The 15,754-nt window shown below is 42.9% G+C and overlaps 1 protein-coding gene and 1 long non-coding RNA gene across 4 annotated transcripts in view; one reads left to right on the forward strand and one right to left on the reverse strand.

The window, feature by feature from the left end:
- Positions 1–15,754, reverse strand: part of LOC121399102 — a 44,578-nt gene that overhangs the window by 25,853 nt on the left and 2,971 nt on the right. The gene's annotated exons all lie outside the window — the stretch shown is intronic.
- Positions 1–15,754, forward strand: part of LOC108702563 (protein TANC2) — a 200,926-nt gene that overhangs the window by 327 nt on the left and 184,845 nt on the right. Inside the window, exon 1 of one of the 3 annotated variants that reach the window (XM_041578954.1) lies at positions 94–121. The exons of the other annotated variants lie outside the window; for them this stretch is intronic. Coding sequence (XP_041434888.1) covers positions 109–121 — 13 coding nt within the window. The 5' untranslated portion in view covers positions 94–108. Of the gene's footprint in view, positions 1–93; positions 122–15,754 lie in introns of those variants that run through there. 3 annotated transcript variants of the gene reach the window in all.

Below are 15,754 nucleotides of genomic sequence, written 5' to 3' on the forward strand. Positions count from 1 at the left end.
GCCCCCGTCTCCTCTTCCTACACTGTCTGTACCGCCGGGAATAGCCCCGGGTCTGCGCCTCTATTACATACAACACGGCCTCCATAGACTAGACTGGGGCCGCTGCGCATGTGTATATACGGTAATAGCACATCTGTACCATTTATACCCAGTCACCTATATCTCTATATCTCTATATCTCACTCTATATCTCTATCTATATCTATATCATAGCGGCCAGAGCATGGGGGAGGGGCTACACCCATATTATTTATATATCTCTATATGTGCCTCTATATTGCCATTATACATCCCTATTCCCTGCTCTAGTCAATGTGTCTATTGGCTTCTACACAACATTCCTTGCTGTGCACCTGTTTATAGGGAGGATCTGATGTGTACAGCTATGGGATCCATTATCCAGAAAACCCCAGGTCTGGATTAACGGTCCCATACCTGTACTTGTATATTGGGTGGTACATGGGTATTCCTAGAGCTTTACCTATATATATAGGGCTGTATGCCCAGGTGTGTGTCTGTATATTGGGTTGGTTGGGCCTGATGTGTATCTGTAGGTTGGGCTGTACAGCGCTCTTATTAGTAATCTTAAAGACCCCCATACACAGGCCGATAAAAGTTGCAAACAGACCGAGTCGGCAGTTTATTGGCCCCTGTGTGGGGCCATCTGACGGGCTTTCCCAATCGTTATCTGGCCAGATCTCAATCGGGCAGGTTAAAAAATCCCATTGGATCGTGGCCGCATCTGTGCGTTTATGCCGTCCCGTAATCCGACCGCCGTATCGGATGCATTATGATCCGATCCTTGGGCCCTAGGGCTAACGATCGGATCAGCCTCGTATCTCCCACTTCAATGTGGGCATGTAGGGGAGAGATCCACTCATTTGGCGACTTAGCCAAACGAGCGGATCTCTGCGGCTATGGCAACTTTATTACTGGATTTTATAGGTTATATGCCGTGATGTATATTAGGATTGTACAGTGGAATGGCCAGATGTGTATTTGTATATTGGGCTGCACATCTCAATCCCTAAATGTATACCTGTATGATGGGGTTAATCATTGGTGTTCCAGGCTATATGTGTCCACTGGGGTTGTACTAGGCTGTGCTCAGGTGTGTAATTGTATACTGGATTTATACATTAGTCAGTATCTATCATATCATATATCCTATATCCATATATATATGTATCCTCAGGTGTGTACCTTTATATTGGAGTGATTTTTTTCATTATCTTGGCTATACACTGGAGTATTCTATCCCCAGACTGAGAGTTGATGTGGATATTCGGTGCTGGTATGTGACCTCTCGGAGCAGCGGTGCAGAGATGTTTGCTGTATATAACACAATGTAACACAAACAGAGACTTCTAGCAGCAGTGCAGAGGAATGCGATACAGTGTATATCTTCCCTTTGTAGTGGGCTCCACTCTCTGCCTTGTCTCTATGCGCTTGGCCTTGTTTGATTGTGATGTGATGCGCCTGTTTGTGTTCTAATTCACAAGGCCCTGCAGTACCAGTGACTAATCTGGGCTCTGCACGTGGTTCCACATTGCAATTCTCCGGCACATGTTAATTCCATGCTGTTGTTTTAAGCACATGGCTCGGCCAAGCTCTGCAGCATTGCACCGGATTCCAAGCTCTGCAGCATTGCACCGGATTCCAAGCTCTGCAGCATTGCACCGGATTCCAGGCTCTGCAGCATTGCACCGGATTCCAGGCTCTGCAGCATTGCACCGGATTCCAAGCTCTGCAGCATTGCACCGGATTCCAAGCTCTGCAGCATTGCACCGGATTCCAAGCTCTGCAGCATTGCACCGGATTCCAAGCTCTGCAGCATTGCACTGGATTCTGCAGAGCTTTGCGTGCAAGCTCTTTGCTCTGCAGTCCTTTATGTACAGGTGCTGCTCCACGCTCTCCATTATACAGCAGTTATGCTTATTGCTTCCATTAACATAATGTTGCATTGTGCTGCTCACTTACTGTACTGCTGTGTTATGCACATGATTTGTTAGTGCAGCGGGGAGGGGGGGGGGTTAATAGCACTCTAGGGAATCGGGTCAGGCCTTGCTGTGCCATTCACTAACTGCACCATGGGAAATGTAAGGTTCCATAGAGAGATGGTGCACATTTGCTAATATACAGCAATAACAGAGCAGCAAATCCCATTTATTGTACAACTATGTCTGCTTCTGATTACTGACACTACAGTATATGGCAGGGATATTAGCAAGGTACAGCCTCCTACATTGACTATTGGGAGTTTCTAGTGGAAGTTCAACAACAGCACCTTTTGATGCAAGTATGAAGGCGTGGGATTTTTTTGTACAGCTGTGGGGTAAAACAGTGGGACCCCCCCCCAACAGTGCTAGTGGTCTTAAATAACCCCCACTGAAAAATCAGTGGGGGTCTATAATGCTAAAACATGTGCCCCTATAAATAGTTATACAGTGGCAATAAATCAAATACATTATGGAACTATCGAGTGGCCTACAGTATGTACAGTAAATCTGGAAACCCCTGTTATGGGAATGGCTACATTAGGGATGCACTGAATCCACTGTTTTTGATTCGGCCTAATCCTTCGTGAAAGATTTGGCCGAATACCGATCTGAATTCTAATTTGCATATGCAAATTAGGGGTGGGAAGGGGAAACATTTATACATTTTTCTGTTTTGTGACAAAAAGTAATGCAATTTCCCTCCCCGTTCCTAATTTTCATATGCAAATTAGGATTCGGTTTGGCCGGGCAGAAGGATTTGGCCGAATCCTGGATTCGGTGCATCCCTAGATATAATAGGCCTTGATTCAGCATTTGTACCCTGCTGAAAAAACCCACACGTTGCTTACATGCACGGCTTTGATAATATGTGCTTGTTTGGAAGCAGCTATAAGGAGTAGACGGCGAAATGAAAAACCTTGGCTCGTGTCCCTGTGCCTGACGTCAGCCACTTATGTTTCATAGTCATTAGTTCTCTCTCGGTACATGTGGTGCTCTGCAGTGATGTGTCACGTAACCTAAAGGGCCTCGAGCTGCTGTTATTAGACAGGACCTGGAGCGATGACTGATCTGTCTGGAAAGGAAAGTGTTAAAAAAAAATATCCTGCAGAACTGGAAGTCTCCGTAACACAGAGCTCCTCTTGGTGGCACTGTTTTCTCCAGGTGGGATGTACTTTGGGCTACGTTTGGTACAGGGCAACACTTTTAAAATAAAAAAACAACAAAGTGGTATAAGCTGCGGCTCAAGCCGACACGTCGCCATGTGACCAAATGCATGCGACGAAATGCATGCGACGTGTCGGATGTCCTGAAGATACAGGAAGTAAAGGAGAAATCGAAGGTAAGAACTACATTTATCTGACTGTCGGATGAAAATGCTGCAGTTGGATAAATGTAGTTCTTACCTGCGATTTCTCCTTCACTTCCTGTATCTTCAGGACATCCGACACGTCGCATGCGTTTCGTTGCATGCGTTTCGTTGCATGCGTTTCGTTGCATGCGTTTCGTTGCATGCGTTTCATCGACGTGTTGGCTCGGGCCGCATTGCGGAGTTCTACCCTTAAGGTGATCGCTTTATATATGTATATAATCAGACAAAGCTTTCAGAACATTTTAGTTCCTTTTTCAAGCCGATTCTATTGAAAAGGGAAGTAAAATGATCTGAAAGCTTGCTATGATTATATTAGTTAGCCAATAAAAGTATCGCCTTTATACCACTTTATTTTTTATTTCAAAAGGGTTGCCCCATAACATTTTTACTGGCTAAGGGCTCTTACACACGGGCGTTTTTTGCTGTACGTTGCGCTTTCTTCCGTTCAGCTGCAGAGGAGCACAGGAGTAAACGCAATTATTGTGAAGGGGGCTGTACTCACACAGACCCATGTATACGCCGAACGCAGGTGAAATGCAACATGCTGCGTCCCACCTGCGTTTGGCGCTTACATGCGTCTGTGTGAGTACAGCCCCCTTCATAATAATTGCGTTTTTACTCCTGCGTTACCCTGCGGCTGAACGGAAGAAAGCGGAACACAGCAAAAAGACTCCAGTGTGTAATAGCCCTAATGCGGCTATGTTTGGTGTAGCCTTCCATCCCTGCATCATTTTTATGTTTCACTAAATATATCATTTTGGTGCCAGTTCAGACAATGGAAATAAAACATTATTTTGGGAAAGGCATTTGTGTTTAATTGGGGTTAACCCCACTCTCTTTGTCAGGGTATTACTCGGCTGCCTTTAGTTGTGACTCAAACAGGTTTTTAGGGTTCCTTTATTTGTATAAAAAAGGTTGTAGAGCGACCTCTCCCAGAACCCCCTAACTGCAACTCTGGGTACAATGGATACCGTAGGGTACTCGCCTCATCCCTGTAAGGGCCCTTACTCACGGGCGTTTGAAGCTGCGCTCCCCTGCATTCCGGTTTTATGCGTTCAGCCGCAGGGGGGCACAGGAGTAAATGCGCTGAATTCTTTTCAATGGGGCTGTACTCACACAGATGCATGTAAGCTCTGAACGCAGGTTGGGACGCAGCATGTTGCGTTCGGCATTTACATGCGTCTACTGCTCTAATAGCAGCCGCATTTTTCTGCCACCCTCTCCAGGAGTCCCCAAATTAACAGATTGTTGGCCTCTTATCCATATAATAATAAGGACTTCAAAAGAGCTGAGAGTCAATAAAGTTAACTAAAATGTTACTATATATTCTTGATGTAACTATGAATCCAGATTTTTTGAAAATATTTGTACATTTGAAACGTCATGATTATTATGTTACGATAATAAATAAAAACACGTTTGGAAAAGAAAAATCCACCCAATCTGCGTGGCTAATTAGTAATTAATTGGGATGCGCACTGCATGGCTGCCTGCTCACTAGTCTGCAGAATGCATTAGAATTAATTGCTAATTAGCCATGCGTGATAGGGCTTTAATACATGGCTAGTAAAGGGGTGACAACCTCCCCTCATTTGTATTCAATGGTTCCTGCCACTTCTTTGTCATTTCCAGGTGCCCCGTGTCATCCAATTAATCACATGTGCCACTAATGGGTTCCCCTCTTGCACCTGTTCATGCGCTCAGCAGTGACACCTGCTGGCAGGTAAAGTACAGACACCCCACTTTAAGTGGAGTCAGGGACAGGTCAGAGGTCAGGGGCATATAAGCAGTTTTTCCTTTGAGAAAAGCCTTGGATAGGGCTGAAACTTCAGATTGAAGTTCTGTTAATAAATAATTATTAACAATTATTTTATTTTATAAATCCTGAGAGTGCGGATTATTTAATATATATATATATATATATATATATGTGTATATATATATATATATATATATATATATATATATATATATATATATATATATATATATATATATATATATATATATATATATATATATATATATATATATATATATATATATATATATATATATATATATATATATATAACCTATTAGCCCGAATGCTTGGGACATGGGGCTTTCCAGATAACAAGTCCTTCTGTAATTTTGATCTTTATTCAATGTCTACTTAAAATTAATTTAAACATAAATTAAACCCGACAGGCTGGTTTTGCCTCCAGTAAAGATTAATTATATCTTAGATTAGTACAAGGTATGGGATCTGATATCCGGAAACCCGCTATCCAGAGGCCGTCTCCCATCGACGACGTTCTATCCAAATTTTTAAAAATGATTTCCCTTTTCTCTGTAATAATTAATCCGTAGTTTGTACTGGATCCCAACTAAGATATAATTATTTGAAGCAAAACCAGCCTATTGGGGTTATTTAATGTTTACATGATTTTCTAGAAGCCGTAAGGTACGAAGATCCAAATTACAGAAAGATCCGTTATCTGGAAAACCCCAGTTCCGGAGGATAATAGGTCCCGTACCTGCACTGTACTGTTTTATTACTACAGAGAAACCAATAAAAAAAAAAAAATTATTTGATTGAAAAGGAGTCTACAGGAGACGGCCTTCCCGTAATTCTGCTCTTTCTGTATAATGGATCCCATACCTGTATTATACTGGGACCCGTGTTCTCATTGCATTTTGGGAAGTGGTGTCCCTGACACAGGGGTCTAACTCTGAAACGGTTTGATTTATTGGGAGAATATGGGGATATCATCTGCCTGAAGTGTGAGCTCCGTGCTAAAATTAAATCAAAAGATAGTAAATAAGCCAAATGTAATTGTTTCTGCAGAATATCTGTGTTTAACCCTCAGGGTGCTCCGGAGGCCCAGGGTAACCCTGCTGCCCTAAACCCCACACCTGTATTTCTCTCTAGTTGTCTCGTCATTGGGATTCAAGTCAATCTGGGCCTGACCCAATCTGTGGGTTCTGGCAAATGTCAGTGCTGTGAGATTCCATAGACCGTGGCTGTTTATAATTATAAATAATAGCAATTTGTGTAAAAGTAAGTGAATATGTGCGATTATTCCCCGTCCCTCTTGGCTCTCCACATTCACGCGGGTGCACTGTCTCCCATTATACATCATTATACCCTCGCAGCCAATGGGTTAATATTCGTTTCTACTCGTTTTCAGACACCGGTGATTAATGTTTCCTAATAGTCTGTTTTCTGTTCCTTTTTTTGTAAATGTAAATGCCACTAAACCAGTATGAATAGGTCATTTGGCTTTTTTTGCACTGCTGGTTCAGACTACTGAAACAGACGCTACAGTTTGGATGTGCAGCATACAGGGTGGGATAAAATTTCCAGCCATGACTGAGCATTATCTCAGTGTACAGGCACGTGTCTGAGCATCACTTTTACATGATCCGGGCGCAGATGAGGAGCTCTGGGCTCTTAAAATAAGAAGATTAGTCCTGGGAACTGCTGCTGATTTCTTCTCCCCCATCACCGCACAATAGGCTTAAGTCCCTATACTGGACTTTGTAAGGGAGATGATGGTAACACACACATGCAGGTATGGGACCTGTTATCCAGAATGCTCAGGACGTGGGGTTTTCCAGATAACAGATCTTTCTGTAATTTAGATCTTCATACCTTAAAGTCTACTAGAAAATCATATAAACATGAAATAAACCCAAGCGGGTCCAAGCGGGTAAGAATGCGAGTTACTGATTGCAGGTTGCGGGTACGGGTCGGGTTTCAAAAAATGGACCCACGAAGGACCTAGTACAAGCTACTGTTTTATTATTACACAGAAAAAGGAAATCATTTTTTAAAAATTGGATTAATTAATTATAATGGAGTCTATGGGAGACAACCGTCCTGTAATTTGGGGCTTTCTGGATAACGGATCCCATACCAGTATATATAGATACACACTCTCGCCCGCTCTCTCTCTCTCTCACTCATTCAAACCACTTACAAGTTTCTAGGGTAATTTGGTCACTTGCAACCAGATAACTGCTTGAATTCCAAACTGGAGAGCAGTTTGGAGCCATTTAGCAGTAAAGATCTCCAAAGATGCCCCAGTAGCTCCCCATCTTCTTTTCTGCTGATTCACTGCACATGCTCTGTGCTGCGGTCACTTACTGAGCTTAGGGAGCCACTCACAATATACAGTACACATAGAATAGAAATGTCACAATATAAGGGTGATTAGTAATTAATACAGATAATTACTACATGGCAGCACAGAAACCAGTGCAATTAGCATCAGAATTGAATAATCAGCAAACCTGTAGCATCAGCTTATATTACAGCCAGGGAAGCTCATTTTCTGCTGGATAATTAGTGACGAGCCCTAAGCTTAGCTTCTCAACAGCCAATCAGAGCCCACTGAGCATGTGAGTGTCACAGATACTTTCCAAGATGGTGACCCCCTGTGACAAGTTTGAAGTCCTGGATCATTGCTGCTATTGACAAGCTCAAACTTTAGCCTCGTGCAATAAGTTCACTATATAACACATGACATTTTTAGCCATATTAATTTTTAGGGTTTAGTTCTCCTTAAGGGCTAGTCCACACGGGGAGATAGCGACGCGTTTGCGGTCGCGGCGACAAAGCGCCGCGACAGTCGCCGCGACCGGCGCAGGCGACAGTTTTGTATGGGCGCCTATGTAAAAACGCCTGTGCTAACCACACGAGGCGATGCGCTTTTCAACAGTCGCCTGAAAATGCCTCGCCCATACAAAACTGTCGCCTGCGCCGGTCGCGGCGACTGTCGCGGCGCTTTGTCGCCGCGACCGCAAACGCGTCGCTATCTCCCCGTGTGGACTAGCCCTTAACCTCCCCAGTTCTTGCAATTAAAGGGGCAGCAGGACCACAGATCAAATTGCATCAGCTCTACCCGGGGTCGTTTGACATTTGCTTTCTTTTAGTTGGGATTTAGCATTAGTGGGAGGCAGATCTCTATCACCAGGCTGCTAACACTCTTATTTGTTTGATATTAGTGTATCCAATGCAAAGTGTGTTTTATTAGCTGAGTGGGAGAGACGAGGAAAGTAAACAAAAGAAACTCATAGAAAAGGTTACGTCAGCCCAAAACAACAGCCTCTGCCAATGTGTATAGTTGCCAGGCGAAAAGGAGTTCTGTCCTGTATAAGGCGGGTTTGGTTTATAAGTCAAGCGTAAAGGGAAACTAATGCCAAAATATATTTACTTTGCAAGTATTCTTACAGCTAAATATGTGACTGAATAACAGAGCATTCTGTCCCAGTGGCTGCACAGATCCTATCTTATCCCCATTGTAAGCAGCAGTCCTGTCCTGCTTTATGGCAGCTGAGATTCTAGCTATCTGTATAACAGAGCATTCTGTCCCAGTGGCTGCACAGATCCTATCTGATCCCCATTGTAAGCAGCAGTCCTGCCCTGCTTTATGGCAGCTGAGATTCTAGCTATCTGTATAACAGAGCATTCTGTCCCAGTGACTGCACAGATCCTATCTGATCCCCATTGTAAGCAGCAGTCCTGTCCTGCTTTATGGCAGCTGAGATTCTAGCTATCTGTATAACAGAGCATTCTGTCCCAGTGGCTGCACAGATCCTATCTGATCCCCATTGTAAGCAACAGTCCTGTCCTGCTTTATGGCAGCTGAGATTCTAGCTATCTGTATAACAGAACATTCTGTCCCAGTGGCTGCACAGATCCTATCTGATCCCCATTGTAAGCAGCAGTCCTGTCCTGCTTTATGGCAGCTGAGATTCTAGCTATCTGTATAACAGAACATTCTGTCCCAGTGGCAGCACAGATCCTATCTGATCCCCATTGTAAGCAGCAGTCCTGTCCTGCTTTATGGCAGCTGAGATTCTAGCTATCTGTATAACAGAACATTCTGTCCCAGTGGCTGCACAGATCCTATCTGATCCCCATTGTAAGCAACAGTCCTGTCCTGCTTTATGGCAGCTGAGATTCTAGCTATCTGTATAACAGAACATTCTGTCCCAGTGGCTGCACAGATCCTATCTGATCCCCATTGTAAGCAGCAGTCCTGTCCTGCTTTATGGCAGCTGAGATTCTAGCTATCTGTATAACAGAACATTCTGTCCCAGTGGCTGCACAGATCCTATCTGATCCCCAGTGTAAGCAGCAGTCCTGTCCTGCTTTATGGCAGTTCCAATAATAAATAAATCTTCTGTGTGTATAAAAAGTGAACTTGGAGCATATTTTGGGATGTAGTATTTGAGGCCAGGTTGGAAAGCTCTCGCTGCTAAGTTGGGATTTCTAAACATAGAAATGGGAAAAAATGTGCTGAAGACGAGCTTTCCTTTCTGTTTCTCCTCTTCGCTTTAATCCCGTCCCATATGGTATTTTGTTCCCTGTGTAGTTTAAACGTGACCTTGTGCTGTACTCGTAATTAATTCTGCCCGATCCCCGGAGCAGCCTCCTTCTCCCATTCCCTCGTCTCACAAACCACCATGACATCATCAGCCGCCTGCAAATATTTATCTGTGAGATCAGACAAGCCGGGGGTGATGCTCGCTTCTCTACAATGTTCTTGCTCGCTCACACTCTTACTTTAGTTAATTATCAATCATTGCTGGGATGGAGCTCACATGGAGACATGGAACTGGGCCCAGATTCAAATTCAAAACACATCCCCCTACAGCTCCACTAAAACACATACAGCAGCCACTTTACCCACATTAACTGGTTGTTGGAATTTTATTATATAAATATAATATAATATTTGTCTTTTTCTGACTCTTTTCAGCTTTTGAAATGGGGGTCACTGACCCCATCAAGACTACAAATGTATTGCTACTCATTATTACTTTGTATTTGGGCCTCTCCTATTCATTTTCCAGTCTCTTATTCAAATCAGTGCATGGTTGCGATGGGAATATGGACCCTAGCAACCAGACTGCCGAAATGGCAAACCGCTAGGCTGCTGGATAAAAAGCTAAATAACGCAAAAACCACGAATGATAAAAAAATGAAAATCAATTGCAAATTGTCTCCATATATCACTCTCTACATCATACTAACAGTTACTTTAAAGGGGAACAACCCCTATAACAGTAGGGATGCAACAAATCCTAGATTTGGTTCAGCCTTTTACAGCACAATTCAGAACCAAATGGGAACATTTAACCAAATGAGTTTTGGTGATTTTTGGATTTTTTCCTGATGTACATGGACTTTGTTGCATGTGCTAATTAGGGTTCGGGATCTGGCCGAATCCAGAGAATTAAAGGGCACCTATCTCATCAAAATACTTTTTCCCACTGGAGATGTAGCCAACAGAGCTCACATTCCTTTTTAGGCAAAAAAACTAATTTTCCAAGAAAATCATGGGAAGGACCCGAGATGCGTGTGGCCATGTTTTGGGCATTATAAGGCTGGGCTGGGTCGGATTAAGGTTTTGCCAGGTGTACTGAATTTTAAGATGGGGTCTAGGGATGGGTGAATTTTTTCGGCTTGTTTCGCCAAAAAAATGGCGCCCATTGACCTGTATGGCGTTGTTCGTCAAAAAAATTTCCCATGCGGCAATTTTTTTGACGCCCATAGACTTTAATGGGTGTCAGCGTCATTTCGCCGTTAGCAAATTTTTGGCGAAACGAAACTGGACAAATTCGCCCATGCCTAATGGGGTCCATTCTACTTCGTTGCTCATGGGGAAAAGGGTGCTGCAGAATAATATTACACCCTTGATTTCTCATGGCAGCCCTGCCTGAATCGACCAGCAAAGACTTAACTGAATTCCAATCCATATCCAAACCCAATCTGATTTGCAAATTTGGTTTCTCTTTATACTTTACAAACTATATCAAATCATAGGGCTGCCGAACCTCTGGGCTGTACTGTTCAGTTCAGTACAGGTATGGGATCTGTTATCCGGAAACTCATTATCCAGAAAGCTCAGAATTACGGAAAGACTGTCTCCCACATACTCCATTTTATCCAAATAATGCTATTTTTTTCTTTCCTCTGTAATAATAAAACAGTAGCTTGTACTTGATCCCAACTAAGATATAATTAATCCTTATTGGAAGCAAAACCAGCCTATTGGGTTTATTTCATGTTTAAATGATTTTCTAGTAGACTTAAGGTACGAAGCTCCAAGTTACAGAAAGATTTGTTATCCAGCAAACCCCAGGTCCCGAGCATTCTGGATAACAGGTCCCATACCTTTTATGTAAAATACAGCATTTCTACCCGTATTTATTTGTAGCCTCTTGTCCTCCTTTAGGGCCAGGGCACACGCTGCTATTTTGGGAGATTAGTCGGCCAGCAACAAATTGCTTCTTCTTCGGGCGACTAATCTCCCTGAACTGCCTTCCCGCCGGCTAGACTGTAAATTGCCGGCGGGATGGCAGTCGGATCGTTTCGGCTTTCCAAAGTCTCCCGAAGTTTCCTTGTGAGGCGACTTCGGAAAACAAATGCCATACAGCCGGCTATTAAGATTCTAGCCCACAGGAAGGCAGTACAGGGAGATTAGTCGCCCGAAGAAGAAGCGATTTGTCTCTGGGCGACTAATCTCCCGAAAAAGTATCGTGTGCCCTTGCCTTTAAAGCCACTGCAGCAAACTGGGCTCTCGTGCAGTTTTCTCCAGATACATTCCAGGGTGGATGAAATTTTCCGTAGCTCCGGCCATGACCCGACGCCTGTCCTTGTTCAGCCTTTACAAGGGAGCTCTGCGGTCTGACATGTATCTGCGATAAATGGGCTTGAAAAATGTAATTACAGAAAATTCCTGTTTGCAGATGTTTGTCAGGAATCCGGGAGAGGTTCGAGGGAGAAGGTCTATCTTTCCGCTCCAGCCTGCCAGTGTATTCTTCCCTCGGAAAGGCTTAGACCCAAAGTAGTTCCGATAAGAATCCTTAGCCGGTAATTGTGTTACGTTTAGAAAGCATCGGCCAGTGCTCTCCATGGCAGTAAGGACATTGTACAGGTATAGGATCCGTTATCCGGAAACCCGTTATCCAGAAAGCTCCAAATTACGGAATGCCCGTCTCCCATAGACTCAATTTTACCCAATTAATTCACATTTCTGAAAAGGATTTCTTTTTTCTGTGTAATAATAAAACAGTCATTTGTACTTGATCCCAACTAAGATATAATTAATCCTTATTGGAGGCAAGACCAGCCTATTGGCTTTATTTCTTGTTTATATGATTTTCTTTTAGACTTATGATATGAAGATACAAATTACGGAAAGATCCATTTTCCGGCAAACCCCATGTCCCGAGCATTCTGGATAACAGGTCCCATACCCGTACCTGGAGATCTGCACCGTTTTGAGTTAAGAGTGGTACAGAAATGGTCCGGACAGCTTACAATCCAAATAAGAGGAGCTGGAGGGAAGGGTGTCTCTGTATATAAGGATATCATTTACAGGATATACGTGGCTCATTACAGAATGGGGGGGGGCAATTATTAGCCCTGGGAGCCCTGCCAAGCAATTCAGTAGAGCCTCAATGAAAAAATACCCTTGGATTACATGGTCACAACCCTGATGCGCCCTGCCCCATTTTGCTAAAAACCCTACCTATGATCCACCCCAAACCCTGCCCACTCTGCCAGAAGCTCAGCCCCTTTTTTGACCCTCTGTTCAGATGCTCGCATCTCTTGGTTCCCCTCCTGCCCCTGATGGTGGCTCTGAGGATACATGTCCCCTTTAATACTTTCACTTAGGCAAATAGTCATGGTGGCCATTTAAAGGAGAACTAAAGCCTAACTTAAGATGTAGGTAGAAATGTTGTACATGATGTTTTGTGCTTCTGTACCAGCCCAAGGCAACCACAGCCCTTTAGCAGTAAAGATCTGTGTCTCCAAAGATGCCCCAGTAGCTCCCCATCTTCTTTTCTGCTGATTCACTGCACATGCTCTGTGCTGCTGTCACTTACTGAGCTTAGGGAGCCACTCACAATATACAGTACACATAGAATAGAAATGTCACAATATAAGGCTGATTAGTAATTAATACAGATAATTACTACATGGCAGCACAGAAACCAGTGCAATTAGCATCAGAATTTAATAATCAGCAAACCTGTAGCATCAGCTTATATTACAGCCAGGGAAGCTCATTTTCTGCTGGATAATTAGTGACGAGCCCTAAGCTTAGCTTCTCAACAGCCAATCAGAGCCCACTGAGCATGTGAGTGTCACAGACACTTTCCAAGATGGTGACCCCCTGTGACAAGTTTGAAGTCCTGGATCATTGCTGCTATTGACAAGCTCAAACTTTAGCCTTGTGCAATAAGTTCACCATATAAAATACAGTATTTTCAGCCACATTCATTTTTAGGGTTTAGTTCTCCTTTAAACGGGCCCTAATCCCACGTACCAAAGTGTCAGTTGAGACCTGTGTCAGGTTTTGTAGGCGTCAGGTCCCAGGCAGACTGAGTGGTGCAGCACACTGTGATTATTGCTATAAATACCAGTTATTTCATGTTGTGGTGCAACACTGTTAATTACAAACCCTGTATTTTATACTCTACTCGCAACACTATAATGATCTTTATTCTTATCCAAAAATGCTGAAAAAGCCCCTATGATTCCCATCCCTTCAGCCTTGTCGCAGGATCTCTCGGCGTTCTGACACCTTTCATTTACTGCAGCCGCATCTCCTCGCTTTGATGCACATTCCTCTCGCCGGTGCAGTTTAATCAGAGAGGGATCCACTTGTGCATTTGCTGCGTCTGCGGGAGGTTTGATGAGACCTATTGTCTCTCCGGTGATGTGATTATTGTGCTATAGGAATAATTGGTGGGTTGTTAGTGATGGGCGAATTTATTTGCCATGTTTGAATTAGCGGCAAATTCCCGTGTTTCGAAATCATTGAAATTTGCGAAATTACAGCGAAAATTCGCCGGCGTCAATGGTTTTTGTTTTTTTTGACGCTGGTGATAATTCCGTTGACAAGTAAATGGACGCCCATTGACTTTAATGTGTGTCAAAATGACGCCAGCGTCAAAATTCGCATTTCACGTGCATGGGAGATGCTCCGAGGGAGCAATGCAGTTTCCACCTGGCCTGGATCAGTATACTAAGAAGGATGTTAATTATAGTGATTTAAAGCATTCGTTTATCTTTAAATTCAACTTTTGTATGATTAAGAGAGTGATATTCAATTTGCAGTTGGTTTTATTAGTGTTTTTTTTTTAATTATTTAGCTTTTTATCCACTAATTTCCAATTTTAGCAGGCTGGTTGCTAGGGTCCAAATTACCTTAGCAACCATGCACTGATTTGAATAAGAGACTGGAAAATGAATAGGAGAGGCCGGAATAGTAGGAGGAGTAATAATGAGTAACAATACTTTTGTAGCCTTACAGAGCATTTGGTTTTTAGATGGGGTCAGTGACCCCTATGCGAAAGCTGGAATATGAATAGGAGAGGCCTGAACAGAAAGATGGGTAACAAAAAGTAGCAATAACAATGCTGTGTAAGGCTACAAATGTATTTGTTTTTAGATGGGGTCAGTGACCCCCCATTTTAAAGCTGGGAAGAGTCAGAAGGAGAAGGGAAATCATTCAAAAACTATAACAAATGGAAATGCTGATTGTATGTATATGTGATTCCTAATAAACTTGGCTTGAGCAAAAAAAAAAAACTATAAAAAAAAAAAATGAAGGCCAATTGAACAGTTGCTTAGAATTAGCCATCCTATAACATACTAAAAAGTTAACTTAAAGGTGACCCACCCCTTTTAAGTGCCTGCACTGACCCACATGGGTAAGAGGGCAATGCCTAAAATGCATTGCCTAGAGCAGCCAATCAGATCGATGCGCTCAACATGTGGTAGGCAGATCCAAACTGTCCAAAAGTGGAAAAGTATGTAGTATGCCTTTAAGAAGAGATGAAAGGGTTGGTTCACCTTTAGCTTTTAGTAGGTTATAGAATGACTAATTCTAAGCAACTTTTCAATTGGTCTTCACTTTTTCGTTTTTAGTTTTCTTCTGACTCTTTCCAAATGGGGGTCACTGACCCCATCTAAACAACAAATGCTCTGTAAGGCTACAAATATATAGTTACTGGTGATTTTTATTCCTCATCTTTCTATTCAGGCCTCTCCTATTCATATTCCAGTCTCTTACTCGAATCAATGCCTGGTTGCTAGGGGAATTTGTACCCTAGCAACCAGATGGCTGAAACTGGAGAGCTGCTGAATAAAAAGCTAAATAAGTCAAAAACCACAAATAATAAAAAAAGAAAACCAATTGCAAATTGTCTCAGAATATCCCTCTCTACATCCTACTTCATTTAAAGGTGAACAACCCCTTTAATGTGCACCTACTGGAGATAAAAAAAAATGTCTTCTCAATCGTGGATTTTTAGAAGTACAGCCTAAACGAAGATGCTGAGTACATGACACTCTCTCTGCCGCTAATGTTAAATT

Source organism: Xenopus laevis, chromosome 9_10S (genome assembly GCF_017654675.1).
Source record: "Xenopus laevis strain J_2021 chromosome 9_10S, Xenopus_laevis_v10.1, whole genome shotgun sequence".
NCBI lineage: Eukaryota > Metazoa > Chordata > Amphibia > Anura > Pipidae > Xenopus > Xenopus laevis.